The sequence below is a fragment of the Molothrus ater genome, chromosome 4 (assembly GCF_012460135.2).
Source record: "Molothrus ater isolate BHLD 08-10-18 breed brown headed cowbird chromosome 4, BPBGC_Mater_1.1, whole genome shotgun sequence".
Taxonomy (NCBI): domain Eukaryota; kingdom Metazoa; phylum Chordata; class Aves; order Passeriformes; family Icteridae; genus Molothrus; species Molothrus ater.
This window is the reverse complement of record NC_050481.2, coordinates 18,090,463-18,105,992: the sequence shown is the minus strand read 5'-3', so window position 1 is coordinate 18,105,992 and position 15,530 is coordinate 18,090,463. Positions and strand designations below refer to the sequence as shown.

Sequence of the window (15,530 nt, the reverse complement as noted above, 5' to 3'; positions counted from 1 at the left end):
TAACTGGCTTCAGAAAAAACGAGGCCAGGTGGTCCATTTCCCACCTGACATCACTTTACTCTCCTGGATATACCTGGGAAACATGTTTCAAGCTGACATGTTGCACAGATGCAGTATAAAACTATAATTTAGTCTGGTAATAAATTAAGACTATGTCAGAAAAATGTCGGGACAAATCTGGAAGAAGAAATCAAAACCTTTCCGACAGAATTCCAATCTCACTTGACAGATAAAACAGAATTCCAGAAATTTCATTTAAAAATACATTTATTCTCTTAATTTGCCAACCAGATAATCAGAAAAACACCATTAGAGAGCCTGTAGAAATCTGAGTCGATCAGCCAACTGTTTTTAACTGAAACCATCCAGTTTGCCTTCTGTTTTGCACATTATTTTGCAGCCTATAAATAAGAATGGAATGTGATTAGTTCGCCTTCATATGTATTAGTTGTGGAGAGGTATGTTTTTGTTTTTATATGAATCACCACAGCATCTCAGGAAGGTGAGGCACTGATGACTCCAAAGATTCCTCCCAACCAAATCCTTTGATGATAATTCCATTTGCAGTTCTTTAGTGACCTCTGGGCATGTGTCAAGCTGGTGAAAATTGATGCTTAGAACAGAACTCCAGTGATACTGTGTCTCAAAATACAAAACTTTCCTTTCATTGCTGCCAACAGATAGTAGAGTAAAAGTCCTGCCCTGTTGGAGTTTTGCTACAAATCTTGAGTTTTAAACTGTCTCTAAAAGAGATACTTCTCCTCAAATCCTATGTGCAAGCAAGACAATGGCAAGAATTTCTCTAACCATCAGACTGAACTTTGTCTAAAATTTTTAGAAATTTTAACACATCTGGTCTGGTTGTAATGCTGCCCTATCATTCCATGCTTTTTTCCTTTACACAGAGGAGGGTTAAGCACTGGCAGAGATTGATTGCCCAGAGAGGCTGGGGATGCTCGATCCCTGGAAATGTTAAAGGCCAGGTTGGATGGGGCTTGAGCAACTTAATCTACTGGAAAGTGTCCCTGCTCATGGCAAGGGGGTTGGAATCACATGATCTTAAAGGTCTCTTCCAGCCCAAGCCACTCTGTGATTCTGTGTTTTGCCTGCAGTGACCAAAGCCCATATATGTGTTGTCCCCTGCATAGATTAAATTTTAAAGGAACTCAGAAATAGGAGCATGTTGGGCTCACCAACAGAAGCCTATGAGTTTAAGGTTGGTCTGCACTGAGGCTGTAGAGATCAACAAATGTGTTTGCTCCAACTCCTGATCTGGAAATAAATGGCTTGGGAGGATGAAGAGTGTTCACATATAACATCATCTAAAATTTATGCTGTACCAGGAGGTTCATAAGATACAGAAAGGCACTAAAGATTTAGACTCATAACAGTTAATCAACCTTTTCTGCCATGTTGGCTCATTATGAATATTTCCTACCATTGTTTCTTCCCTGTACTTTTTCAGATATTTGTATGGTGCCCTGCTGTGAAGCAGTTTACTCAAATGAGCCTCTTCTCCTATCTGAAGCCTCCTACTGCAGAAATCAGCAGTTAAAAGCACTTCTCTGGATTCAGCACTGTGCCCCAGAAGCCCCATAATTTGAGGATCTGATGCATTTTTACCATCACAAAATATTTTTGAAGGCTGTGAATCACTTAGCAATAGAATACATTCCCAGTCAGCCAATGCAGCCTGCAGTCAAGGGCATGAGCAAATGACACCACTGTTAATCTAAATATTAACACAGCAATTAATACTTTACTTATAATGGTTAAACACAAAACAATGCCTAAAGGCATGACTGCCTCATGAGGCTGGTGTGGCCTGAGGTGCCAGACCTACCATTTCGACCATTTTGCTTCAAGGTATTTGCTGACAGCTGAATGGCGCTTCCATGGCCCATGTTCTGGGGAAACTTCAGATCCTCCAGATTCCCATCTGTGCTCAGTCTCGCAACTTCCAGCTCTGTGTGCAGGAGAGACAGACACTAAGAAAAAAATTCTGCTGAAATGATCGTGAACACGGTATTTCAAAGCTACAAAATGGTGTTCCAGACCAGCTGAGAGGAGGGGAATTAACTTACAATGCTGCATGCTAGAATGTGTTTGGGCTCCTATTTCTTTTTAAATCTTTGCCCCGAAGAAGTTTTAAATTTAATTAAAAAAAAAAAGCGCGCAAATAAATTCTACTCTCTGTGGAAGACAAAAGACAACCGGTTCTTGTAAACAAGAACCTCAGGATATTAAGGACAACGGTTAAAATGAAAATCTGAGAATACTAGTTCTTTGCCACTGGCGATTGGTACTTTCTGTAAATGTTATCAGTGCTCAGGATCTGTATTCATGGAAATAGAAAGAAGAGTTGTTCTCATTTTACATATGCACAGTGGGAGTGCTGGTGCTTTCCATCATGCTTGTTTTTTAATTAAAATCAACAATCAGCTGAATAAAGACACAAATTTGTATGAAATGAAATACAATAGCCTTACGATGAACAATCCCCCTGTGAAGCTCTGCTCTCGTTGCTCTAGCACAGATTATACCCTCAAAGCCAGCAGTAATAAAGACAGGTCAGGCGCTCATTTTCCATGGGATTTCAAAGGTAGAGAGCTGCCTTATTCCTTCAGGCTCTTTTGGAAAGACTTTGAAGTCCTTCAGACAAAGGCCCAAGACATATCTAACAAATCACTCTCCAATTAATCTAGGGACCAAGACCAAAGCCGGGCTTCGCAGCCTTTACTCTTCCACTGGCTGCTCCCTGGTACTTATGGGATCTGCCCCTTACGGATGTTGTCGGTGTTCTCCCGGACGATGTCTGTCTTCAGCAGGTTGTCAGCCAGCACGAAGGCACTGTCCTCCACCGTGTCCAGCAGCTTGGTGGCCGCGCGCTGCTGCTCGCTCGCGTTTAGGTCCCTCCATGCGTTCAGGGCCTGAGGCTGCAGGAGGTTGTTCACCGTCTCCACCATGGCCTGCAAGGCGGAGGGATGGAGTGAGAAAAGGCTCCAGCAAATCCAAAGCACCACAGACCTCTGAAATATGCTTAGTCCCATCCTCCACACACATTAGTTTACAGAGAGACGACAGCATCTCCTTCCTCCACCCATTAGGAAAGCCTGCAATGGAGCAGGGAAACTTTTATACCATCAGATGGGACAGGGAGGAAATACTGATATTATTACAAATGCAGGCTGGGAATGGTGCTTTTCTGACACCATAATCATCAGCTCTGGACTTGGAAAAAGGAGGAATTAGGGCAGGTGGGGAAGGAGGGGTAGGAGGAAGATGGTTAAGGAAACATGCAGGAGAAACCCATCTCAGCACCAGAACTCAAGAGCAGGGCTGGGGCACTCAAGGAAGGTGTTTGGTATCTGCAAAGGCTACACTCCCTCAAATATTTCCCAGCACATAACCTCTGGCAGGCAGCCATGAAGACACAGAGATAGCTGAGTTACACCACTTCATCCAGAGCAGCAGCAGCAGGTGCCCGTAGAGATTTAGATAAGACACTACATTTCAAATCACTGCATTCAGGAAGGAGTCAGCCCTGCGGAAACTGCTCCAGTCCCTCCTACAGTGCACCTTCTGCCCTGGGCTACCACGCACAAAGAGCTCTCCCACATATAACTTCCCACAGGTTAATCTGGATGCACACACAGGATCACACAAAACTGCACTGGTCTCATGACTGCAAAATCACTGCAGTAGAATTTACCCAAAAGAAGGCTTTTCTCCACCTAAGTCCTCTGCTCCGTTACTAACCAGAGCTGACTCAACCACTTTTCAGTGAACATTCAGCTGTACCAGTTGATAGAAATGATTGTGCAGAGGAAAAGGATAAAAAAATAAGCTACTTTGATCATGCTTTCTTCAGCTGGTTAGGGTCTAGTCACCGGGCAGGCCTACCCCACAGAGAAACACCTCCACTGCCAGCTAAGGCTGACTGCAGAAACCAACCTCCCATTCAAGATGAAACTGCTGCTTGTAATGATTTTCTTTATGCTGAGCACATAGGCATCAAACTCACTCCTCTGCTCCTCAAGCTGATGGCAGTCCCATGGGATTTCAACATTTTCCAAGCCTAAAGTGTGCTCCATAGGCTCACTGTCATGGGAATACTTCAGTATTTATTCTTGATACTGTTGCTAAACCCATGGGTGGAAAGAAGCTGTGGCATAGCCCATTCTCCAGCAGAGCCCTCAGGAGGAGGGCTACAATGGCAACACGTGGCACAGGGAATCCTGACTCACTCACCAGTCATGGTCAGGTGCAAATGAGCAACTGGAGGATACAATCACATCAAACTAGAATTTATTCTATATCCACATGACCTTAACAAGCATTTCAATTACAGCAAGGTTCGAGGAGAAAAAAGGCAGCTAGAACTGCCACTGTTGGTGCTTTTAATCCCAGCAAAGATACCTTCTTTGAGTATGGAAGGTTTCTCACACCATCAGGTTTCCTGTTGGGAGATTCCACCATAATTGGGCTCCTCTGACAGCACAAAGCTCCTACTTTCACAGTTACATTTATTCATGGTCAATTAACTAATTTGTTCTTATGCCAAACCTCTCCTATACCATAAACAGAATAACTCACTCATTTGGTCTTAAGTGGAACTTGATAAGCATAAAGCAATTTTTTTAACTGATTATTAAACTGATTTTCCCGAATAGTCTAAAATTATCTTAACACATTTGCCATGCACTTGCAACAAGCTGGTTAAAATTAGTAGTCAAGGAGAAATAGAAAAATCCATAGCATTTAAATCTGATATTTTTCTATGTTTTAGAGTTTGGAAGCCTGATCTCTGCAGCTCTTAATAAAATTCTGTAGTATACTTTGGTAGCTTATCTCTTCACAGGCAAAAAAATAGGTGGTGTTCTTTTCCAGTGGCCAAAAAGCTTGATTATTTTGTGCTCCAGCTTCCACACAGCATGGTGTAAAGACCTTTCATGCCTGGAAAGCAGAAAATGAGGATTTTTCTCCCCTTTCAATGTTATCACACAATTTGCTTTACCTCCATTTAGCTCAGCTCCTACCATTGTCTTAAATTCTCTGCTGAAACAACATCCTGCATACTTTTATCAATCTCTGAATGGTGGAAAATGTCTTTGCAGCAGATCCAGCTCCTGGCTCTGGACAGAAAGGTAATGTCTATTCATCAGAATATGAAACAGATGCTGAAATATTTGCATTACAGTGGAACATCTGCTTCAAAGACCTTCCCCCAGAAAAAAAAATATTTTGTCTAATGCATTAGGTTTTGGGGTTTTTTTTTGTTTCACATGTGCACATATGTGTGCATACAAGTTTGAGAAAGAACAATTAAGCCTAATGTACCACTTCCTGCAACATGTGCACTCCTCACCCAATGCTGAGCATCCATCCTCTCAAAGTGATAACCTGAAACCAGCCACTTCACATCACTTTGGGCCTGGGGTCAAACACAAAAGCTCCAGGAAGATTTCCAAGGGCTTTGGGTCACGTCCTTGCCATGCATCTGAACAAAGCTGGTAGACTGTCTTTGTTGGCATTACATATGAGATTAATTTAGTCCCCAGCTTTTCCCAGAGGGTCATTCCCCTCACCTGTCTCAGTGCATTAATCAAGTGTTCCCCACATTATATTTCTGAGTGCAGCACTTCATTATGGCCGAGTGCTGTGGGCTGAAGCCAAGGAGATGAGGTGCTAATGAAATGTTTGCATTTTGGACAGGAGCTGAGGTAGGTGTTTAAATGAAACAAAACAGCTGTTATAGCAACAGTGCCTTGTGAGACAGAGATGCCAACTGGGACAAGTTGGGCAGGGGAGTGGGAGTTGTGGGAAAGCAGGCACACAAGACAAGGATAGGCCTGTGTCTTTACATTTAAGCTGAGCCTTTGTGATTTACGAGGGTTTGGCACCTGGTCCATTGACTCTGTGGTCTGAAGAAGCTCCAGCATAGAAGAAACAGCTGTGCCAAACCTCCAGGAAAGCCTCTCAGTGACCAGCTGGAGGAAGTTTAGCCCTGAGAGAGAACCTTCAAAATGCAGAAGGCATGGGATAGGTGTGCTTGGGAGCTGATGGCTTGAGATCTCTGGGGATCCTGATAAAGGTGGGGACTTTCAGAGGGAGACAGGAAAGTTCTGACCTAGTTTCATCTCACCCCACTTCTAGCATTTAACATGCAGCCAAGCAGGGAGCCCAGATACTCTCTAGTTTCTCTCTCCCCACTGAAAGTAGAAGAAACTACCCCAAGGATTATCCCCATTTCACCCAAAACCACATGAGATTAAACCCATCCATAAAGAACCAAACATCTGTTATAGGATGCTGCATGACCTCCACTGAAGACCCTGTCCTTGCTTACCAAGCTAAAGAACTACCTCTCCTGTGGTTTTCTTTTCTTCCTCTGCCTGATCCTTCTTCCAAATGCTGAGGTTCTTGCAAAATAAAAATGTGGGGCTTGGAGCTCAAACATACCTCAACGCCATGCACAGCATGGCACCAAACCAATGCTGTGATTGCCTGGACTTAAAGAGTAGACAGCACAAGCACACAGATGCACCAGGAGAAGGACAAAAGTAACTCAAATTAGATCAAGAGAAAGCTTTCATAAAGCACAGCTCGCTTGTTTGTAGGCTATGATCAAATGAGGGAAGAAGAGCATGGCAGAAGGGAGCCAAGAGGCCAGACTTTCCATTTTTCTGTGCTGGATACACAGCACAGCTTTATGCTCTCTGTGATGTCAGGATATCTGTACATGCAAAGCCAAACCCTCTAATTACCAGCCTGTAAGGAGCAACCATCCTGGGTCACAGAATTTTAGACATAGTGGACCTTTCATGTCCTCAGCAGTGACTGCAACTGGACATCGAGAGAAGAGCAAGACCCTGATGAGCACAAAAGACAAATCCCATGATGGTGATGCCTTTCATTATGTGGTTATATAGAACCAGAGATTGTATGTACAATGCAAATAAATGTTAATAAATTGCAGACGGAGGCTTTTCCCAAATAAGGGCATGTGCTCATGGTTTCTTGGTTCTATCCTGAGCTTACAAAGAATCAAAATGTAAACCTTCCTTCTTAGACTCTTACAAATTGGTATTAAAAGATGCATTGTAAAAAGGAAATTAATTAGAAGCCTTACAGTAATTATGCATTACTAAAAGGCCAGTTGTACGTATCCCCATTGATTTCCTTTGTGACAGCTGCTACATTTCATTAAACTGAATTTTGCTTGTTCATTTATTCTTCTCTTCTCATGTCTGGTAAGAGTACCTGGCTATGTGGCACACAGTTAAAACCTAGGAGGTTTGAACTCTGTATATATCCAATGATACCATATCTATTTCATTTTCTCTCACTGTACCAACATCCAAGACACCACTCTTTGATTAAAAAGAATTTTGCAATGTAAAATCTCTCTTTAACTGGGACTCAACACTGAAAATCACTCAGAGATGTTAGAGGTACTCAGCTCATTACCAAATTTGGCACCAGACTGCAATGTGCCATGGTGCTTAAGTACAGCAGCCCTAACCTTAGAAAACCAGCAGCTTTCCTAGAGTTAGGATCTCTTTAAACCTTTATTGTTCATTTTGACCTCTTGCTGAGCAGCTGATGGAAGATCAAAAATCTCAACAAACCTACAGTTGGATAAAATACTGCTTTATGGCAAGTGAATACCAGCAGGTCCTACAGGGAATATTGGTTGAATCCTTCTGTTGAGTAATTTTCAAATATGCAGTTTGTCCCTCCTTACAAAGGAGCATCTCCTTAAGAAGAGACTGAAGACACTTTATTTAGCATGAAACTTACATCAAGGACTTACCTCCTATAGCAGCTTTGGGAGAATAAGACAGTGGCACAGGGCAATAAAGTACCACTTTTGCAATGACATCTCTAATTAAAACATCTGAATTTTATAACCTGTAAAGCCCTGCCTCATACTGCTGACGCTTCCTTGATCTCACAGGAATATCTCATGCAGCACACTTTCAAAAATTAGGATATAATGAGCTACAGCCACGTGGCTTTGCATAGGCAGGCTAAAATCATGGCTGGTGCATGAAGCAAGCAGCACTTTGGTACCCCTGTGCCAAAGGTGTCTGCCAGCACAGACTCATATAAAGAGATTTGCTCACTCTTCCTGAAAACAGCAGTGCTCAGCCTGCAGAATGCAATTACACAGGCACAGCCTCAGGCCATGCTTAAGGCCTGAGTTTCTGGTCCTGCCTGAGGTCTCCCCACAGAGCTCCAAAACAAATGCATTGTCTTTATTTGAAAAATGCAAACACATAACTCACCCACTTTTTATAACAGCTTGAGGTTTTGTGGCAAATCAGCAGAGAAAAAAAGCACAAAACTCCTTTCAGGCCCACACTTCACAGTGCAAATGAAAAACCCATCAGAGAGCAGATACACTGAAATGTTGATATGGTACAATGATCACAACGTTATGTTTTTTTTTCCTTTTTTCTGACTGGAAAGCAGTGGTACTTGAAAAAAGCTTACTTGTCTCCTTGCTCAAGAATAGCTGGTTTTGCTCTGTATTCGTATTAAACACCCAGTGCTAAAACAAACCCTTTCCTCAAGCTATCAATATTTGCAAGCCTCCAAACTAATTGAGTTAAAGGCACAATCAATGCCATTGACGACAAATTCTGCTGGCAAGTTCTGCTGGAAGTTGTTTCATTCTTGCCTCTGGCCAGAAAAAGCACCAGTACAAGAGAAACTCCCTTTAACTCTGAATGTACCTGGTACAGTAGGAGGCGAGGACCAGCATGAAAGTATGGATGTGAGGGCACAAATACTTCTGGAAAGGTTATTGCATTGAGAGGGACCAGTTGAGGAAATGACATGTCTTTTTGGAGTGGCAAATGAACAGCACCTCAATCCCACTACACAGGGTTAATCAATCAAATGATTACACTCATCCACTGTGTGGGACTTCAGGACAAAAAGAGATGCACATGTCATTTCTTCAGCTTCCTAAACAAGGAAAATGTCATTTGGCTACATGATGGCTTTAAATCCTACATCTTAGCTGAAAAGTGCCTTCAAATCTGTCTGACAAGGCTCTTCACTCTTGGATGAGTTTTTTCCTTGACATTTATTCTTTTAATTCAAAATCAAAATTTGTCTCTGGTCAAAGCATCAATAAGCACAATGGAGCCAATTTCTTAATGGGAAGCCCAGCCACTGTCAAATGTTTTTTAAAAATCAACACTGTCATCACAAAACTGTTGTAACATTCAGTGGAATTGACAAACATATTTAGACTGAAAGCAGCTCAGCCACAGTGAGTGCTTGAAAATAAATAAATCATTAGAATATCTACTGCTAATCTTTGCTTCTGCCTTCAAAACTAAGCCAGAAGCACTAGCCTACATCTGGTACCAGAGTGGTGATTGGCAACAGATGGTATCAGTTTTGGTGAACTGAGACAAAACCTAGTAATACTTATGGCAAAGGCAGGAAGAGAACTTTCCATGACCATGCAGAAGAATTTCTAAAATTGCTCCACAGATTGAGAACAAAGGCTCCCAAGAGAGAGCATGCAACCCTCTCTCTTCAACTACACAGAAAATGTTTATGCTGTGGCTACAAGAACTGTACTGACTCAGAAATGGCCTGAATTCTAGCAGTGCTGAGAACTCACTGTAGTGAGAAGAAAGGCACTGACCTTTATTAAAATTAGGCCATCTACAAAATGCTTAACTATGGAATTAATGGTCTATTACTAGGTATGCAAGGTTTGCAATCTTGGCCTTGAACTACCAATAATCTCCTAATGGGAGCATGCAAAAAATAATAGGCAATATGAGAAACAGGACAAGGTTACAAATTACAGGTTATGGTTTTGCTTTACTTACTATACGAGGAAGAATATTTTAAGGTCAGAAGGCATCCGTAGAACTGACATAAAAGGAATTGATTGGGAAGAAGGAAATAACATACGATCTATTTCATCTAATGAGATCTTCCCTGCAGAATAAGCTGAGAACTGCATTTATGAATCATCTGTATTTGCTGCCCTACTGTTTGGGATTTGAAACCATACAGGCAACTGCTGGAGTAATTACACTAGGGAAGCAAGCAAGGCTGTTGCAAGAAAGGAAAATGCCTCAGACAGGATATCCACAGCCTTCAAGAAAACTCCTGGGGAGTCTGTGAGACTCATCCTTTCCTCCAGAGGTTCAAATCAAAGGGACATCTCCTGCTGCTCCCCATGCCAATTTATATTCAGACTTTTTACCAGGGACACCAGATACCAGGAGTGACTCAGACTCAAGCAGAGAGTAAGCACAGAGCAACACAGAAAACACTAGATTTTTTTTCTCAGTTTTGCCATGTGAGAACCTAACCATAGGTGTAGCTGAGTTGTAGGTGGATAGGTGGATGAACATGGGGTCACTTTCCTTTTCAACATTTATGCGATGAGTTTTAGAGTCTGGTCACAAACTCAAGGCTGCTGCTTTGATCCTCCTCTCCCTTAACAACAGGCTCACTGCAGCAGAAACATGCAGGGTGAGGATTTCTAGTTTCACTCTTGCTGACACAAATCAAGTGCAGGTTTCTCAAGCTGTGAAGTATATTAAGTTCACAGAGTTTTAACAAAGGACTACCAAACCACTGAACCTCACTGCAAGTCACACTTCTTTCAGATGTCCTTTTAATTATATTAAATGAAAGTTTTAGGCACTTTGATGCTGATGGGCAAACATCTCGATCTCTTGAAAAAGCAGCTAAAAGTACTCCCTGTAGCTATAGTTAATATACAACATTGTATGCTCACTGCTAGCCAATTTATTCCAGCCACTTTAACAACGATACCTCGCCTGACAGGCTGTGCAGAATAGCATCAGGAGTCAAGCAATGCACAAATCATCAGAGAACTCTCAAGAGTTGTTTGACACACACTGCAGAGCTCTTTGTCATACAGCCAATTAAGTGACCAAATAAGGAACTTGAAAACCTTCATTAATTTGCCTCTTTTTTATACAAATGGAGGTTAGAGTCTTTCTTGTCAGAGGGGCAACAAGAACACAAGCAAACGCGGCATAATTCAATTTGTGCTCCCTCTCAGAGCTGCAAGTTTATTTCGTTTAGTCTTCATGGAAGCTGCAACCAATCATGCAAGCAAGAGAGAAGTAGGACAAACAGAATTAATCCACTTTAAATAGTACTGGTTAAGTCCCAGATGCACCTTTTATCTGATGAGAACTACTAGGTTAGCAAAGAAAAAAAAAAAGTATCTTCTGCTCAGGTCTAAACTTAATGCCTTGAATCCTCTGAGGAAAACCTTTTAATTTTTGCTTAGTGCAGCAATTCAAATAGCACACGTTTCAAACAAAAAGTGTTCAGAAAAACAGGAGAACCAGAAGGACAACTTTGTAACCTCCTACCACTGTCTGCTACCAGGAGCCTGCCATCCTCTGATGACACCGGCTTCATGTGTGGCTCTGATGACACCTGCACCCAGAAGCTCTTGTAATTACCAAGGGGCAGGTGGCACCTCCATCATCTTTGCCATTTGCTATCCAGACCAGTGCAGAGCTACAAAAGAGGGCAAGCTGACTTACAGGGCAGCTCAGAGGATGGCAGGAACCAAGAGCAGCGAACTCCATTAGATGAGGAAGATGATGCAAAAGCAACCCTCTGCTGCCTCCTTCCACTGTTTCCACAAAGCTGACATTCACACTAGCTGTTGTATTCACCAGCCTCTGGCTTTAAAACCGCTCATACTGAGTTTATAAAATAAACCGAAAGAATGGGAACCCTGTGAAGTTTTTGTCTTCCAAGATCCTCATCCCAAACACAGCATGCAATTTCACATTGGAAGAGGCCTCTGGTTTGGCACTGCAGGGAAATTCCTTGGCCTCCTGATGCCCCAGAGCTGCAGCCCACAAATCCAAGTGAAGCAAGCAGGTGAGCTCAGACTTTGCAATCAGATGCATGAACATGATAAAGAGACTGCAAGCACAGGTGTGGTATGAGCCTTTAATAAAACCTGTGTTTCCAACTACTAAATCAGCAAAATTCTCTAACTTTTTCCCTATGTTTAAGTTTTCTGTTTTAATACAGCCTCACTTACTAGATAATGTGAGTACCTAGCCTTTTTTTTTTGCCTTTTACCACCCCACCTCCATTCCTAGAGGACAGGAGAATTGCATCCATGGCATTTTATGTTGGGGAGCTGAGAAATACCGAGCACATGACACTTGCTGAGGGGCATGAAAGAAATCTGTGACACCAAATCCAGTTTCACAATCCCCAAAAGTCAAGTGATTTATGTTTTCTACAACTCCAGTGCTTCAGTTTAAGGACAACAACTTTCGGAAAATGAACAAACATCAATTCTGAAAAAACTGAAGAAAATTCATACCAGCTTATATCACAGGCCAGTCATGAAACCAAGCTATGCTAATCAAATGCATCACCCATTGTGACTCATTCTCCCACATGATGACTTTTCCATCCCCTTCCCAAAATAGAGTGCAAGAACTTCAGAAAGGTGGGCATAGGAGATGTGGAAGTCTGCTCTCTAGAAGGCCAATCTCTTTGCCAATGGAGCACCTTGCTGAGGCCACTCTGCCACCTTTTTATACACCTTGGTCAGCTCAGTCTCAGCTGACTATTAATTAGTATCACCAATTAAAACCCACTTAGCAGTTTCCTGCTCTCACTATGACTGAAAAATCTTACAGCAACTGTCCAGTCATTGTATTAATATGTATTCATCAAGCCACCTGCTGAGTTGGTTCTTGCTGGATTTTTGAGACTAAAAAAGATCATTTACCACATCTGAAACTAAAGAAGCAGCATTTGTAACCTCTATCTGCAGTCAATAAAATCCCTGAGCTTTTTACTCAACAAATACTGTGAAAGTGAACAAATTAAATCCATGTTTATTTTAAAGGCACCCAAAGAGATGAGGTGATAATCTGATAATGCATTCCCAGTTTTATGTTTGAATAACTTGCAAAATTTCTCCATCCACTTTGCATATTTATTTATAGTAATTTATTTTGGGCTTAAGAGGACTTTACACACCAATCACTACAGGGCCTCTGTCCTGGCTACTTTGGGCTACTTTGGTTAGCCCAAAGAAAACAGTAAGACTGATTTCAGCAATTATTATCTTCTCAGGTCACCCTCCTCCTTCCAAAAAATCATCTTTCCTCAATGGCACTTTTGATATTCACAGTTCCTGGAGCTCTCCTGCATAAACTTCATACTGCACCTTCCTTTGTCTAGGGAGCACAGAACTGAAGGTACACTTCCAGCCCTCTGAGCCAAATTCAGCCAGGGATGCTCTTCACAATAATGGGATCAGCATGAGGAGATCATGTCAGCAAAGTTGAACACTCTATTTCTCTGCCATCAATGCCACATGTCCCAGTGACTTTCCATGTTCCACTGACTTTATAAAGCCCAGGGGGGGTCACCACTTAAGATCTGTTGAAAAATCTCTGCTAAATTCCCTCAGTGAGCCCAGACATTTCACTTCCTGGTAAAGGGTGAGTAGCCAGTAACAGGACTATCTGCAGTCACCTAATTGCTATTACAGACAACCTCTCCCTCACTAGATTTTTTTATGACTTTAGCCACACAATTTTCCACATGGAAGCATACTGTATGAAAATATGTCGAGATACGTTACTTTACCTCCATATAGTACAAAGCAGAGTTGGAAAGATTCAATTAGGTCACCTAATTCATTCTTCAAGCCCTCTTTTACAGGACTGTCCTCTTCAATATATATAGCAGATTTGTCCATACCCATATTTAACAGTTCAAGCAATGAGCTTTCATCAGTTTTATCTACTGAAGAAGTAGATGCATGATTAATGCTTAAACATGCAAGCAACCTTTCCAAGTGAAAGGAAAGGAGTCCTTGAACTTAAGGGTAAGCTGAAGTTTTTGCAGAGTATTCAGGCTTTATTCTATCAAGGCCAAGCTTTCTGTAGGTTGCATTAAACTCACCAATTGCTACTGTTTGAAAAAAGAAAGAAGAGCAGGAGTGTGCATTGGCTCTGTGAAGAATGCCTGTGCAGCCAGGGGAAAGGACAGCTATGGATCAGGTAGCACACAATGTCCCCAACAGGACTGTGCAGAGTCAAAGTAGTCTCACCATGTTTGCAGTGGTAGCAGTACACAAGGTAGCTAGCTTGGGAGTGAGCACTGCGCTGCAAACTTTCCTAAATTCCATCAAATGCCTGCTAGTTGCTTTCTCTGGGATCCCAGACTAGGGATAGGTATCTCCATAACTCATCTTTATCCATTAATATATATAGAAGGGAACATGTGACTTTATCTTGTGACATTTTCCAAAGGGAAGAAAGCCTACCAGCACAAAGGGGTACCGTTTCATTTCTAACAACCTAGAAAATCCAGACCATCTAATCCCATTTGCTAAACGAAATTTGTGCTCACAAAATAAAGTCAGTACAGACTGTAGGAAGTGGAATTTTGCATGAAAATGCAGGTACAGACAGCCCCCTCCAGAAACACAGAATTCATTTATGCACGTTTCACATATGCATATAATGATCAACCACCCATAAGAACAATATCAACATTCACAAGCACAAGACAGAGATTAGAAAGTAAAACATTCACATTTCTTAGAGCAGCATTAACTGTCCTACAGTGTACAAACAGGTTTATATAAAAAAAACACTTGAGAAAATGCTATAAGGCAAGGTGACAGGATTAATAAAAAAACCTGAGGTCCCACTCCTGAAAAGCCCACAAGTGTGAACTTTCCAGAATGCTGAGGCTTGACTTTGTTCACATCAAACACAACATAAGCCTGTGAAAGTCAGGCCAGACCTGGGTGAATTTTATGGGATGTTATGTTCATCACCCTATGCATTATTTGAGCACTCTCCTCCTTCCAACATCTCTCTGTGAGACACTCTGCATTTCATTACAATCCTACCTCCTCCCTCCTGCTTAGTGCTGCTACTTTGAATTGTTCTTAATTTAGAAGTGTAAAAGGGGAAGAAGGAGAACTAAGGAAATGCATGTGGCAGTAGCATGAATGACATGCTGTAAGCAAAATCCAGTTGGTCTGGAGACACTTCTGTGAACAGCAGTTTTGCATTCTTTACTTGCACATCCCCATACTGTCCTGCTCATTCAGTTGGCCAGATGAAACTTGTCAGATCTCTCTTGTGTTTTTTCCCACTTTCTGGTTCAGAGATTTTGTCCCAAATTTTTGTCAGGTCTGAGAGAAATGGTGTAGGTCAGTGAGGTAAAAAATTACATTATTATCCTGTAACCTTAACCTTAGAACTTGCTGCCACAAAGGTGGTAATAATCAGATTATTCACAGAGACAAGACCCACTTCACAGTCAATCAGTCAAACAACTGGACACATATATTAAAAACACAAGAAATACCTGGACATAGGCCCTGCAAGAGCGCTCCCTTTTCTGAAGCTGAGTCCATAAAGAGAGCAGATTAAAGACGGAATAGAAAAAACAAGTTAGTGACAGAACAAGGGAAAAAAAAAAGAAGAAAATGCCTGTGAAAA

The 15,530-nt window shown here is 41.8% G+C and overlaps 1 protein-coding gene across 15 annotated transcripts in view; it reads right to left on the bottom strand.

The window, feature by feature from the left end:
• ADGRL3 (adhesion G protein-coupled receptor L3) overlaps positions 1 to 15,530 on the bottom strand; it is a 494,343-nt gene that overhangs the window by 75,640 nt on the left and 403,173 nt on the right. For all 15 annotated transcript variants that reach the window (XM_036381490.2, XM_054514770.1, XM_036381492.1 and 12 more), the window contains 3 exons: positions 15,397 to 15,435; positions 2,786 to 2,969; positions 1,844 to 1,966 (listed from right to left, as the gene is read on the bottom strand). In XM_036381490.2, coding sequence (XP_036237383.1) covers positions 1,844 to 1,966; positions 2,786 to 2,969; positions 15,397 to 15,435 — 346 coding nt within the window. The remainder of the gene's footprint in view (positions 1 to 1,843; positions 1,967 to 2,785; positions 2,970 to 15,396; positions 15,436 to 15,530) is intronic.